General features: G+C 32.1%; 3 protein-coding genes across 3 annotated transcripts; 2 read left to right on the top strand and 1 right to left on the bottom strand.

Moving 5' to 3' along the window:
- Window positions 1-542: 542 nt before the first annotated feature.
- Window positions 543-6,522, bottom strand: TRIADDRAFT_52469 (uncharacterized protein; the record flags this gene model as incomplete). The annotated part of the gene is made up of 17 exons (XM_002108180.1): window positions 543-947; window positions 1,039-1,145; window positions 1,289-1,316; window positions 1,389-1,466; window positions 1,543-1,586; window positions 1,697-1,829; window positions 1,909-2,031; window positions 2,128-2,202; window positions 2,283-2,347; window positions 2,477-2,642; window positions 2,898-2,979; window positions 3,111-3,272; window positions 4,037-4,103; window positions 4,143-4,525; window positions 4,611-4,801; window positions 5,088-5,193; window positions 6,320-6,522. 17 exons carry the CDS (start codon window positions 6,520-6,522, stop codon window positions 543-545), a joined length of 2,418 nt encoding a protein of 805 aa, XP_002108216.1.
- A 941-nt stretch (window positions 6,523-7,463) lies between these two features.
- TRIADDRAFT_2488 (uncharacterized protein) lies at window positions 7,464-9,821 on the top strand (the record flags this gene model as incomplete). The annotated part of the gene is made up of 6 exons (XM_002108915.1): window positions 7,464-7,610; window positions 8,207-8,532; window positions 8,645-8,717; window positions 8,792-8,980; window positions 9,107-9,583; window positions 9,684-9,821. Coding segments are annotated over 6 exons (1,350 nt in total), but the record flags the coding sequence as incomplete, so codon positions are not given.
- Window positions 9,822-10,337: 516 nt separating this feature from the next.
- On the top strand, window positions 10,338-14,996 carry TRIADDRAFT_52467 (uncharacterized protein; the record flags this gene model as incomplete). The annotated part of the gene is made up of 8 exons (XM_002108914.1): window positions 10,338-10,408; window positions 12,088-12,229; window positions 12,402-12,566; window positions 12,873-12,945; window positions 13,130-13,323; window positions 13,472-13,616; window positions 13,934-14,031; window positions 14,337-14,996. 8 exons carry the CDS (start codon window positions 10,338-10,340, stop codon window positions 14,994-14,996), a joined length of 1,548 nt encoding a protein of 515 aa, XP_002108950.1.
- Window positions 14,997-15,832: the final 836 nt, after the last annotated feature.

Below are 15,832 nucleotides of genomic sequence, written 5' to 3'. Positions count from 1 at the left end.
AGAATCGATGTGCAAAGTACGGTATTCGCCCCACACAATACATAGATAGGAAATAAATTAAGCATCACTTTCCATAGCTAGGAAACGTTAGTATTTCATTCTCTTCCATAAAGCAGAATTTGGGGACTACGCAAATTTGTAAACTACAATAGAGTATATGCTGATACTTTCAAGGTATGGTTGCAACTTACAACCATTTCGCGTTATACCGGTCTCAAATGCATGCAATTAATATATATTCAATGTTCATTACCTTGATAAATAACTGTGCATGCTATAGTAAAGCTCTATCAATTTAACATCTTTCATAAGTTACAAGGCTCAAATGTACTATAAACTATATTAATTATTAAATAATTATGAATGATAATCGATCGATCTAAATCACCAATATTTGGTGAATCAAACCAACCGTAAGGGGTAAATCGTGCAATATAGACATGTATATGAAATAGGAAATCTGAAAATTCTAACCCACTACTGAAATTTAAAACATAATACATGCTATTAAATTTCAAACAAGACAACTTACCATCACCGGACTAAATACTAATGCTTTTATCATCGTGTGAAAGCGACATCTCCTTATCCAAAGTAATATCACAACTTTCAGAATTCGTTGAAGAGGCCTCCGTATTTATATCATGTTTCGGTGATAGAGAACCTGAAATATTACTAATATCATGGAGATCTGCGGTTGGTAATTTAACATTATCGAAATGCCTAGATTGAAGTACGTTTTCTGTAGTATTTGCCTCAGCCGATTCTACATCGTGATCTTTCTGTAGCGAAGAATTGTTAGCAATGCTCAAAGTAGATTCATCACATTCTGAAGAACTACTGATACTTTCGCTAAGTTTTACTGTTGAAGTTATTTCTTTGCTATTCATCGTTGAGCCATTATAAGCTGCTTTATCATCACCCTTTAAAAAGATATTATAATTTTTCTGAATGTATTGTACATTAATAAAAACACAATACTAATTACAGTCAAAAAGAAACCAAAACAACCGCGAGCATAGTCAGTGCACTCCTTACCAAAGAATACGAGACCAATTGTGTAGCTTCAGCGCTGCCAATGACTGATGTATTATCTGTGTTCCTGCTTAAATAATTTTTTCCAGCCTTCTGAGCCTCTATCTCAGCTAATTCAAGGTATCAAAAGACATCAGATATCGATTAAAAGTTTAAAGTTTAATTTACACTTTCAGTCTTGCATCGAAAAACATATTCAAAGACGAATCAAAGTATCTACAATACATTAAGTACTATGTACCACTATCATTACCTAATCTTTCCTTCTCGACCGCTTCGACCTACAAAAGAATGAAGTAAACATATATGATATATCCTATATAAGAGTGAGATAATTCTGTATAAAATTGTACCTCACAAAGCGCTAATTTTAAATTTTTAACGAAATTCCTTCTTTCCGACTCGTTGCTTGCATTCAATGTAAGAACGATCTACAAAATGAACATTTTTATTCATTAAGTACTATAATCGTAAATTTTATAGATAATATTAAGTTTTAACACTTACCTTGCTGTCCAATTGCTTATATAACTGGAGCGGAAATTTATAGTCTAAGAATCGATCGTAAGAAAGAATAGCTTCTATATTAAGCAGGAAGAAATCATTTATCAAGTATGTTTACTTGATCATTTCCTAAAATTTATTTAGACAAGTTACATACAACTGTGTTTGATGACTCGCACTTGCAAACCCCATAGAGTATAATGAGACTTATAGTTGTAAGTAGATCCACCCACTGTAGGTACTTTTAGCGGCGCAGACTGTCTGCCCTTTTTTATTTGCATCTTTGTTAACTATACCATTAAAAAATGCTCCTTTCAATTATAACCAATATTTCTAAAAGCTATTTTCTTTTAAACTATGTTTGCTTACCAGTATCATATCGTTAAACAGAAATACAATTCTTGGATGCAATCCTGGCTTTTCTTTTTTGTTTGGATCTACAACGCAAAAGCTGGCTATATGAATCAGCTGTCGATGCGGAAGTGATAACTCCTGATATCGACAAACCGACGTATTTCAGAAATTATATAACTTTTAGTTGAAGAACACGCTATTATCAGAAATGAGGCAATAAGAATCTATCCTAACCGGGCACTTTCCGTTAATAGAATTTTCAATATTTCTAACTTTCGTTGTATGATCAACTCCAGATTGAAATGGGTTCTAGTTACGCAAAGGATATCAAAAAGAATATCATTACTTTACAAGAAGACCCATCGTTTTAGGTGCATTACCTTACATACCTGCTTAATTCTGTGATATATACCAGCTAAAAATTGATCAGGTAAGTCATTGCCGTCGTTGATACCTTCAACCAATCATGATTTAAAAAATTACTTATAGGAATAATTGAAAAATTCAATACATATACAAAATTTTAAATTACACATAATTACTATTATATAGTACTAATCTATAAATGAAATTGTTGCTGTACCTCTATTGTTACGTATAAAGTCTTGTTCTTTCATCCTTCTTTCATTCTTTATGTTAGGATTATGTAAATCAGTATTGAGCATTATCATTGAAAAAGAAAGTATGAACATCGTGTCTTCAGAGAAGGGACAATCTTCGTTGCATTCGCAATATCGATGAGCAAAAACCTACAATTTATGATATATTGCAAATAATTTGTCTTTTAAGACTAAGAATTTCAACAAGACCTATTAACAATCTCATTACAAACAAAACTACTAACTTGCATTATCTTCTCGATTTTTTGAGCTTCTCCCTGTTAAAATTGATTATTACAATCTTGTTACCCAAAGTATTTTAACTCATAAATATCTAGGCATAGAGCAAGTCTGCTGGACCAGGCAACTGAAAGTTTATAATAGGAATATAAAGTTCTCACATACCGGTAATAAAAAGGTTTTCAACATCCTTCTCAGCGCTTCATCAACAGTAATTTTTGTAAAATCCAGAAAATTAATATACCAGCTATACGCATTAAATGCAATATAAATATTAATACAAGTTTTCGACGAAAAAGAATAGAATAATGTTTTCTAAAGCATTATTATATGCTAATCATATGCTGAACTCGACTCCAGACCAAATTTTGTACTTACTCTAGCACAGCCACATTAAAAGATTCCGAGATGCAGCCTAAATATTCTCCCAAAAATTTCTTACTTACACCAATTTGCTCGAACAAGAATCTAGCTACAAACTCGGGATCTCGTTTTAAAATGCCTTTCCTAATAAGATATTCGATTCCTCTTTGAGGTTTTCTATGTAACAAACGTGGTAAAAATATAAGAACTAACATTGCAAACACCGTTGATTATATGATACATGCTCAGTCTGAACGATAACTATAATTACTAGAAATAATTCCACAAATTTTGACCTATTAAAATAGTGTAAGCCAGTCCTTAAATTCAGTCCACGATTAGAATATATTGCATATTACCTATATAAAAATTATATATATATCATAATTACTTCCAAATTTAGTGATCAGGTATGTCTTCAGTTGAAAATGGGACTTCGAATGAAGGAACTGTACTATAATATTTAACAATTACATCACAATCCGATATTTGTAGTGTTACATAATCGATAAACGTACATTATATTATACACTAGTAGATAATATGTAATAGCAAATAATATGTAATATGTGACTATAAAAGGAGGTTAAAGGTGAATCAGTATTCCTAAATTTTTCTAGAATAACTCGGAGGCTACAACATGTATTTGATTGTATGATTATGCGAATGTGCGTAAATAATACTCATATACAACGTATATAGCATTTCCCTATAACTGTACTAATTGATATTGCAGTGTAATCTAAATTTAATAGTAATACATATATACGCATTTTATTTCACTATAAAATTCTCGTCCTTTCTCCTGTCTCCTCGCCATTATAATTTAATCATCATAATCGTCTGCAACTTTTAAATTATAACTGCTTCGATCTATCCTGCAACTTACTTAGAGCTATATATTTATTTCATCATGCAGATCAGCAGTACATTTTATCAACCTATGCTCTGACTTAACAAGCATGGGATTCGGAATAATATCATAAGCAACTTTCGATGTCAAAAAGTCTACAGCAAAGATACGTTATATCTAATTACTAGTATTACCTATACCATTTTCCTTATATTCGCCAGAAGCCGCTACTTGCTTTTTTAACTTACTCTCCATTAAGAATCTACCTTCTTCATTAGTTGATGTGGCTTTAGCACTTTGAACAAAATTGGCTGTATTTTGCAAGGTATTCGAACTATCACTATTTTGAAGTAGCCCGAGCGAAGTTTCGTTCATATCGGTTAGTGAATGATCTTTTAGCAATATATCTCTATTACTTTGGTCAGATAAGTATTTATCAAAGGTTGCTTCACTTTGTGATAATTCAGCATCATTAACATTAATAGCTCTATAATTTTGAGTTGCTTCTATGGCTGAATGATGCGCACGATCTCCTGATTGACTTTGAAATTTATTTGCATCCTCATGTTTCAAACGACTATAATTAAATTTAAAGAGCTGACTTAAATTTATTGCCAGACATGTACGTTCATCTAGAAACTTACATTATTAACTAAGATCACCTGTTGAAAGAGTTTCGAGATTCAGATCTTTGAGCGAGATATTCTTCATACGGCAGAGCAGTTCCAATTCCAGCGAAGCTTCGTGGGCGCCGGCCGCCCATACGATAAGTAAAATCGGCATCCGATCGGCTACGATATACCCGCGAGTGATTTGTTGACGCTTTACGCCACTTATCAAATCTTTTATTCATCTGATATTTACGAAAATGTACCTGAATAACACTAGCAGCACGATTTGCCTTTTGACCACCGCCATATTTTCTTTCAACCATTTTCAGATGATACTGCCGTAGTTCAGGAGATAAATCAACGTTATGGCTTTTATGTTGCAAATTTAACGTTTTTTCACCGTTATCGTACCGCCATTTCGTGGATTTCAAAAGATTTAATATTTGCATTCTGTTTTCATCGGCACTAGTCATAAGTTGAAAACGGAAATTCAAAATCTAAAGACCGTGTAGTTGTATATTTTCTCACCCATTGCAAAGTATTACGATTTAGGTAGGAAGAATCACTGTGCATTCTTGGATTATTAAATATAGTGTACAAGTTAAATAGCCCAGAATAAAGGATTTTAACTACACTGAATATAAATAAATAAAACTTTTGCCTCTAATAAGATCGAAATTTTATCTAGTCATTTCGTGTCATTACTATTACGAAATGATGGCGATATACTGAGTACCGAGTCAACAATATTTTAATAAAAATAGGTAAATTAATTAATTAAACCAGGAATCGGTAGTCTGTAATCCATTTAATTAATTACTGGTAATTATGCATCGTAATCGATAACCTCACGGCTGAAATAAAACCGATGTCAATCACTGATAGTTGTAATTAACTATGCATCGTAATCGATAACCTCACAGCTAAAATAAAATCGATGTCAATATTTTGCCGAACGGCTAATCTTTTGAATGACTTCAATTTAATAGTAAAGAAATACCCTTTACTATTTATGTAGTACATTACAATAACTGATATAATTAATCCTCTTTTAGTTCGTATAATCAATTCGTATTGTTCTTTCATTTAACGCGGATAATGTAAAATTTTTAGAAGACATATACCGTATATTCGAAGTTGCAATAAACGTTCGAATGCTGTACTCATCTTTCAAGTGAAATTAAAATACCTTATATACGCGTAATTCTATTATTATTTATATTATCAGTTAACAATTATTATCTAGGCTATATTTACGACAACATTAACAATATAATAATTATTATTATCTAATACGTACGAATACTGCAGCAATGAAATAACTAAGCGCGACATATCAGTTGTGGCACAAATTTATAATTAGAGTTTACGATTAGGTATAATACAGTAATTGTATTTATAATAATTATAACTGTATAGCCGTGTACTGCATTTCCACAACATTTTTCGTCAGTATTAGAGAGTATACTGTATAGTGTATAGTATGATTAAATATACGTATGCATACAGTAGTTGGAACTCTTATCTGGTACAGTAAAACAAGACACTGCCTAATAGATTCTATTCTAATTGCTTGTAGGCGTACATGTACAAGCAATTAGAATCTAACATTCCAAACAACATTAAAAGGACATCCTATACACCATTAATGTAGCTCTGTATAATATAATCAATGCCATTAATTAATCAATAATTAGCTAACTGCAATCATTAAAGATTATTATTATAAAAATAATAATTATACACGAAATATCTCATACCTAAATAGCTTTTCGCCATGTGATAGGTCATCTTCGAATTCAAAATCATTTGCTCGGCCATGTATTGTTAAAAGTGCTAGCTCTAAATCTCGATTGTACGCCTCCAATATATCAATTTTCTTCTTTAATTCGTCAATATAATGGGCCTGGTAATTAATTTTTTTATGTAATTCTATTATAGATTCTTCACTGATGACTTCCATAATTAGCTAGAGTTCTTCCTTAGTATACTGTACAGTATTATTGCAACGATGTGAATAAAAATTTATGAATATCTCCGGTTACAAGAAAGCTGCAATTCTGCCAATCACTGCTATCAGCAATAAGGAGACAAATAGGTATAAGTAATTAGGTAACGGTCGTTAAAATATATGGAAGACATTCATGTTACTCACGATAAAAACCCATGACTGAGAGACTATTTTTTATAGGTACACTATGCTGTACTAACGATCGTATTCGTACAGTATAACAATATTTAAAGATTGCTAGCTGATATAAAGCAATTTCATGATTTATTGTTGCATTACTGTACAGTACTGTACTGTACAGTACACTGTAGTCGGAGTCCTGTTCTGCAATTTACAGAATATCGTACTGTACAGTACAGTACTGCACCGTGCTGTACACTGTACAGTACTGTACAGTATTAGTCTTAGAAGTCCCTGACTGTACAGTACTGTAGTTGTCGGTATCGCCGCCTCCAGACCAGTTTACATGTTGTTAAGATTCAAAATGTCATCTTTACACGTTCCATAGTACTGTACAGTACTGTACAGTACAGTACAGTACAGTACATTTCTGTACAGTACTGTAGTGGGTAAGTTAGCACTCTGCTAAAAATGTACTGTACTGTACACTGTACAGTACAGTACAATACGGTAAAAAATGAAGACCGTACAGAAAATCCTACAGTACTAGCAGCTTTATAATTAATTTAATTTAATTTTGTTTTTAATGTCAATCGCGCAGCGCAGTACAGTACAGTACAGTACAATACTGTACTGTACAGTACGCACTACAGTACAGTACTGTACAGTGCAGTACTGTACTGTACAGTTACTCGAGTGCCGCCCAATTCAAAAAAAAAATGGATCCGCATCCGTTAACTAGCGATCCAGACTACAACAAGACCAACGAAATCATACCCTCAGTAAACGAGCGTTTAGGCCAGCTAAGACCAAGCAAGGAACTGCTAGAATATTACAGAAGGAAGATTACTGAATATGATAGTGAACAAGAGGAACTGGCCAAGAAATTAAATTCCTTTAAAAATTTGTTTGAAGAACAAGTAAGTGTAACTTTACTATGTACTTATATACTTATGATATAATTACTGCATTAGCTGCGTACTGTATAATAGTGTATATGCAACATGTTCTTGAACATGCATATTGTACTATAGACCACCCTAAAATATTAAAACTACTTACAGTATTTCATTACTCCATCGCTGCCGACACTTAAACTATCATACAATAATATCCAATTGAAATAAAATCGATCTGACTTCATTTACTATTATTTTAATTGGATATCATAGTGTAATTGTTGAAGTATCAGCAGCAACGGGATAACGAAATATTGTAAGTAGTTTTGACACTTTAGGATGGACTAATGCACAACCAGCGACTTTGAAGTCCATAAATAATAAATGCAGATGCAGATACGAGTCATGCGACTGTTTCCGGTATAGTACAGTACTGTACGGTAGATACGAAATTTGTAAAGCACTAATTTGCAATTATTGAATCAGAGATACACTATTAATAGATACCAACGAATTAAGTGTGTACAGTGTGTTCCTTAACGAATAAGATAAGCACCTCAGAACGTCGCTTCGCGACAATGTACCGTATTACAGTATTATTATTCTTTGGTAAACAGCATAAACTTCAATCAGAACTACGCCAACGAGAAGAAGAAATCACTGAGTTGCAACAAGCACTAAGCGACATGCAAGTATATTTATTCCGAGAAAGAGAACATGTACTGCAAATATATTCTGAAAATAGCCGCCTTAAATTGCAAGAAATGGCTGATAGAAAAAAAATTCAGGAACTTCTTGCTCTAGTCAATTCTTCAGACAACTTGGAATCAACTTATTTTTATAAAACATTACCAGATAATATCGTAATTCGAAAAACTAATAGCCCAACAGAATTAAATCTCGATAAATCGGTATCAGGTAACCGCTATATAATTGTAGGGTTGTACATTGTGTGAATAAGGTTTCGCGCTGAGTCAGGATCCTCATCCACTGTTTATAGATCATCGAGATAGACAGTCCTTAAATATTAGACCGATATCAAATCGCAAGTACAGTGATAAAGGAAGGGATAGTATAGCTAAGGAGGAATCAACCAGTTGCGCGGATGTCGAAACACTATTTCTGCAGGTGAGAGTACGCTTTCTAAGTGAATCATCAGTATAAACATTATTGCAGAAATAACCATATAAGCGAATTTCTAGATAGAATCATTGCAAGCGGAATTAGAGGAATATAAAAAGCTGTCGAAAGATCGAATAACTGTATTACTGGAGGATAGAAACGTCCGAGTAGAAGAACAAAAGGCAACTCAAAAGCGTGCCTCGGACAATATTCAATTATTATCAGATAAATTGCAGAAAACGCAAAGCTTGTTATACGAAAGTACTAAGGTACACTCATTATAGTAATGTATATTAATCAGTCTGCCCTTGTTGTGATTCAGAAGGGTTATTACAACTAGTGAAATAGCATCGCAAATCTTATTACATAATTTTAAAATATCCTTATTGTTAAAGGATTTTTTAGAATTGAAATATACAACGAAACTGAAAGAAAGAGAATGGATGTTCAATAAAGACAATATGCTTCAAGAATTGGAGTTACTGCGTTTTGAAATACAAAATAAGACTACCTCACCGATGTCTACAGTCTTAACCGCAAATCCGAAAGTTACAGAATCAGACACCGCCAGGCAGCATTTATTAGCAACTCACTTCTTACGAGAACAATTAACACAGGTGCAGAAGTTAGCTGACATGTACCGCGAGCAATGTATCAACTTTGAAGATGAACTTTGTAAATTGCGAGAACAAGAAGATGCTTCACAGCAAGCATTCCACGAAAGAACAGAAAAATTACGTAAAAGACTAGCCCTAATGAACCAAAGATACTTAGCCCTGGAACAAAGACGAGTGCTAGAAGTTGAAGGTTTTAAAAATGACATCAAGGCATTAAGAAATCGCCTTCAGGATGTAGAGAAGCAAATACTCAAAGTTAATAGAAATCAATAAACTATCAATTAACATATTTTCAGATTCTATCATTAGGGAAACTTAGGAATATAATATATATCCTTTATTCATTCACATGTAGGTCACCGCTGGTACTGCAGACGATAGAGAATTTCGATTCTTGAAGGATATTCAACTTAATGCTGGAAAATCCAAAATGATTCTAGAGACACTAAAGGAATTAAAAGTCAAAATGTATTCATTGGAAAGTGAATTAAGAAAGACCTAAAATGTAAAATAATTAAATAATTAACTACGTTGCATCGAGCGGTTATGTTATTGCATATACTGTTTATGCTGGCCCACTGTTTACGCTTTATCTATAGGGATAGAAAGCTACCCTATTACTGACTCACTATTTGAATCTAAATAATGATATATCTAATTCTTTATAAACTATCGCCATGATTAAATATTTCGACACTGCATACACCGTCAATCGAGCACGCAGAAAATATCGCTTCCATTTTTGTCAATTGTCAATATAACTACACTTAGTTGAAATCATGTTTCTTTATTTATTAAGTTTCGTGACTACAAAGTCAGTGCTGCAGTGTGTAAAGTAACCAAACCTACAAGAGTATAGTTAAGATGACATCATCCCTTTCTTATTAAAATACAAAAAATTTGAAAATATAATATTGAATAAAATTCTTTGATAATATCCTAAGCGCATCTAGCAATAAGTGTATTAAATGTAAGATATCCTTTTATGAAACCACAAATCTAATCCATCATGGTTGACAATAAACAAAATACGTACATAATACAGTTTACTTTTTTGACAGCAACGGCTAAGTGTGCAAGGTTGGCTAGTACATACTGATTTACAGTAATAATGAAGACACATAATGATTAATTATATATGATAATTATATAATTACAGTACCGCTGGAAACTTGGCTTCCAAAATATTAAATGTTCTTCTAGCTAGAGACTACCAAATTTTTAAAATGATTTAAAAATTTAGTAGTAATAACTCCATAAGGTTTTTGGTTCAAAAATACCTTACATTTTAAAATAATAATATCATGAACAATCACTATATAGGCCATGATATAGTACAGTACAGTATACTATATACTAGTACATAAATTAATCGAGAAGAAAGTAATGACTCACCCATCATCAAACAAGCATATATAAATTATATTATTAGTTAGTTCGATAAGGTTTTTAATCCACTACTGAGTACAGTATGTAATCAATATTATGCGTTCCACCAGAAGAGATTTACTGAGAGTACAGTACTATCAGGGACCACGGTACAAAAGAAAGAAAAAGAGGGACGTGAAGCAATCGTTGACAATACTAATAATATGGAAGTCGATTACTTTCTTGGTCATTTCAAGTGTATCGCATGTCTGTAAAGGCACACTGCTCTGTCTGCGGCTGACATCTAAATTAGCTTCTAATATCCTGCTAGGTTGGTTCTGTGCAGTATGATATACGGTTTCATTGGTACCATATAGTAGAATGACCGAGAAAATAATAGACCTCTACATTATTTTACGCCCTGACTGTACCATAGTGTACTGTAGCGTAGACTACTAAATCTTACTGGTAATAGTGTATTTAGTAGTCCATGACTGCACAGTAGAGTACAGTACAGTATACAGTACACTAGAGTTTTGAGAAATAGAGTTCTATACCAGTAGTACAGTACAGTGTACAATACAGTGCAGTATATTGGCGTTGCCATGACACCGATGCCGCATCACCAAGAATTCGACGTGTTACCTTCCCAGACATCGTAGTCTATTCAGATACTGTAACATTTACGATTATTAGGAATGGCCTGGTATAACCTTCTCAGTCTAGTAATTTAAAACGTGAAACTCTCTTACATTAACTCTATTGAATCTCTTACCGTTCAGCAAATAATCTGTAAACTTGCTCACGTTTATTTCTTAATGCTATAGTTACCTAGTTGTACTGACCGCTAATTATAATCAGTCAATTCAATTTAGGTCTTAGCATTTAATGAAAGCTGATATAACGCCATAAACTTTATTCAAAAAATTAAAAAATACCAGCATTATCAACATTACTATTGCTAGTGGACCTGTCTTGGCTAAAGATTTTCTAACTAATATTAAAACGTAATGAATTCTACTCTACCTTCCATTCTTAACGATTACCTATCACCAAAAGAAAAGCTTGATCAAGACTATTCAAGGTATAACTTTTTCTCCATAAATTGCATAATATTTTAAGATTAAATGTCTAATCTGATTTTAATCATTACTATAATTACCGATTATTACGATAGAAAATACTTAGTGCAAACCTTAAGTTTTTATTATCCTACTTATGGGCCATGTAGTTAAAAAGCTACATGGGTGACTCTTAATCCTATGTAATAATTTACTTTGTTTTCATTACTTATTGTTCGTTGGATCAATACGTACGTAGTACCGTAAATAACTTGTTTATGAAAATTTTATAGCGCTAAGCCTTACTATCTAACCCATTTTTGCTACAAGTGATCAGAAATTTCATCAGTCAACCACAGAAAATCATGAGCACCATCAGGCAGCAAGCGACAGTGATCGCTATCATAGTAAACTACAACCTAAAGTAAGAAAAAAGACAGATGAAGGAACCCGAAAACGCAATAAAACGATAGTAAGTTATCAGTACTTAAGCTATCATAAACGATAGATATTACGAAATTAAATAAGAAGTAACAGTAAAATTTAAGAAATTCTCGAATTGTGAAATCCAGTCATAACATTTCTAAAAATATGATATGGCGTACTAGTATAAGTAACGAAGCATTTTTTAAACTCACACTTAGAAATATGAAAGAATGTATGAACTTTGGGAAACAGTTAAAAAAAGATATAGAGACCAGCAAATTAAGATGTATCAAAATAAGATTCTTTTACAACAGCAACTTATTAAGCGCCAGGCGGAAATCTTGCAAGAGAGGCGAAGTAGAAATGAGGCTGAAAGGCGTCAGGTTCGAATAATCTGATTTAGATAGCAATTATGTAAGCGTTTACTAGTGATTATAATCTACAGTATAATTTATACCTTTCGCGTGTTGTTGGATAATTTTACATAATTTCATCGCTTCTATATGTTTTCTGATTTCTAAAATGAAACTTCAAAGTATTAACCTTAACATTATTATTTATAAAATATTTTATAGTTTGATATAAACCCAAATTAGTTATATTTCGTATTGTTGACACGTATCATTGTGGTTATGGCCAATCTTATTATTGATTTGATCGAAATAATGTTTTATGCTAACCTATCCTAGAATACTATTGAAACTGCTCAATTGGAAAAGAACAACATTGACAAGCTAAGAAATATCTGTAGCGAATCGTTAGGTAGTTATAGCTATATAAAACTATTGTTGTGTTATATATCTTTTTATATTCTTATTTCCGAGTATTTCATACTTCTACTCCCGTAATAAGAAAACCCCTATTAATATCAATTACTATAAATATTTATATTGTTCATTGTAAAAGTAGCTAAATCGACTTTATTGCTTACAATTCATTATGGCAGTTCGAGATAAGTTATTGAAAAGGTCGGGAATTTCGCGAAATTTATCAATAAATAAGCCAAGCAGGACATTAAAATCCAATAATAACAACGATGAAACAGCCCAAGTTAGTATTATGGTTGAGAAAGAGAAGCATGATATCTCAAAAGACTGCCTTATTGATATTGCAGAAAATCACAACAATAGTGCCACGATTGTAAGTACCTCTTCCAAATAATATCCTTGTACCATATGCTGCCTACTTGAAAGATCAAATGATTAATATTAGATATGATTACCAACTGATACATTCATACGATTTTTTAAAATCATAAAACTCGAATTATTTGATACCTCATATTTAGAGTTCAATAATTGATCAAGATAGTCCAGAATATCAACTACAATTGGTTGAATTGTTCGGCGAATCGGATGCAAAGTCAATCCTCTTTCCTAGTTTCAAACCAATTGTCAAAAAAGGAGACAACTTATTACTACAAAAATTTAAAGGTACGCGAATGAAAGTACTATCCAGTTATTGATTATTTAGTATTGATTTTTGCTGTTAAATAAAGAATGTAACATTAAGTCGTATCGAATGGATTAATACAAATCGAAACATCAGAATCAGTAGTAACAGAATCATTTATCCTCAATTAATTCATGAATTTCATATTCATAAAAATTCATGTAATGAAAGCAGCTTGCAAAGTATTGTATTGCTAGGTATAGGTAGTTTCTTTCTTTTAGAGATATTATATAACCTTAATTGGTTAACCTGCCAACTCTACAATGCCTAAATTGCAAATTGTATTATTGTCACGTAGAAGCATCAGCTAGTATATCGGACATTTGGTACACTCTTCGAGGAGAATCGATTAGCGATAAGACAGTTAAGAAATTTCAATCGCTGCCAACATCTAAGGTAACACAGTTTCCGATTTCTAAAAATTCTATCTTGCATATTGGAATGCGCAAGCACACAGTAATTTCATCTTGGGCTCAAATATTTAGTACTGCTATTGAAAAGTCTTATCTTATGATAACTCTCACATACAGCTATATTGAACCAAAAATTATTCCTATAAAATTTATTTTAGATGAGTTTTATGCACTTTAAAAGTAAATTATGCTATTTAATAACTTGGTTAACAATCCAAGAATTAATGCTGATTGAAAAAGCTTGCATTACCTACTCATCCAATCCATCTATTTACATTTATATGATAGGAAATGCCTGCTGCAAACTTTGCCACCTATAAGAAAGTAGATCTTTCTGAAAGTAGTCGAAACATTAAGAATAAGGTTAATCTAATGTATCGCGTTGCCAAACAAAATGAAGACCTAACATCGATCATGATGCACAACAATCAAACGGCTGAATTTTTAGAAGATGGAATTACTGCTGACGACTGGTTTACCCGATATCAAGATAATGGTTATCACTATAATAGTAGTAATCAGCCTGATCCCAAAATACGAACATCTGATACTTACAATAATGATATAAATCTTACACGTACTGGGATATCATCTACGAAATTAAAATCTAACATTACAAAGCAACAAAATAGTGATAAAATTTCTATTATCGACAATAAAAAATTAGTCTTCGTTTCCCCCAAATTAAGTGACTTCTTAGATAAAAGCTTCAAGGCTAGTAGGGCTGTAGTAAATGATGTAAATAGAAAAGTAACGAAAATGGAATATGAAACCAATTCACGCCCGTTAATCCCGATAAAGGCTAAATCTGGTAATGCATCTAAATGGAAGTCAAGCAGTTGGGAGCCGCTAAGCCCGAACGCTTTAGCTGAGTACAGTGTCAGTCGAGATGCTCCTGGTAAAGGTCATTTTTCTCACGGTCGTCATTCCATGTGGAGTTTATCATAGTGGTGTAAACGTTTCTTGTACCTCATATCTATGAGCTGTAAACTTAAATAATTTCCCTTAACCAATTAAAAAGTTCCTATACCAGACATTAAGATTCTTCAGATATTTTATTAGCTTAGCCATAAAAGATTATTGCGATGACGTTATTTTTTTATTTTCTATATCTTTTCTTTGGATCGAAGTATCTTAGTTAAAATAGAAAAGTAACCCGAATGTTAGAGCTTAATTCGCTTTTAATATCAATTTATCTACATTATCAAACTAAAAGCATTTCCAAAGTTTTCTTAAAATCAATTTAAGGCAGAGTGTTTGCATTAGTCGTAACATAAACTGCAAAAATATCTGCTACTGTATTATCAAAGACTGTAACTGTATAACTATCATGATTTAGTTTTTTTAGTATTAAGAATAAGTGCGTACGACATACGTGTAGTATTTGAAGTCGTTTGATAAATATATTCCTTCACTGGTAATATGCAATATTATATGTACATACTCTTTGAGATAAAGCATAAACAAGATCTGTATATAGTTTGATCGCTATAAAGGTGATTGATTAAAATAAATAAATAAATTAATGAATATTGTTAATAAGGATAAATGAATTTGAGGTTTATTTTTGATAATACTGATGATATTGGGTTCAATATAAGAATCTATAGGTCGATTATCTTTAGATCAGCATATCAACAATCTATGTTGCTTAATATTAATTTATAGGTAGTACCAAAGTAATTTTCAGATTTTTAGAAGAGAGTAATATATATCTCACCTAAATCTTATTTTATTTTATGAATATTTGCAATAATTTACATTCAGCACTTAAGTAGTACTGT

This window comes from Trichoplax adhaerens, genomic scaffold (genome assembly GCF_000150275.1).
Source record: "Trichoplax adhaerens TRIADscaffold_1 genomic scaffold, whole genome shotgun sequence".
Classification (NCBI taxonomy): Eukaryota; Metazoa; Placozoa; class Uniplacotomia; order Trichoplacea; family Trichoplacidae; genus Trichoplax; species Trichoplax adhaerens.
This window is presented reverse-complemented; position numbering and strand designations above follow the sequence as displayed.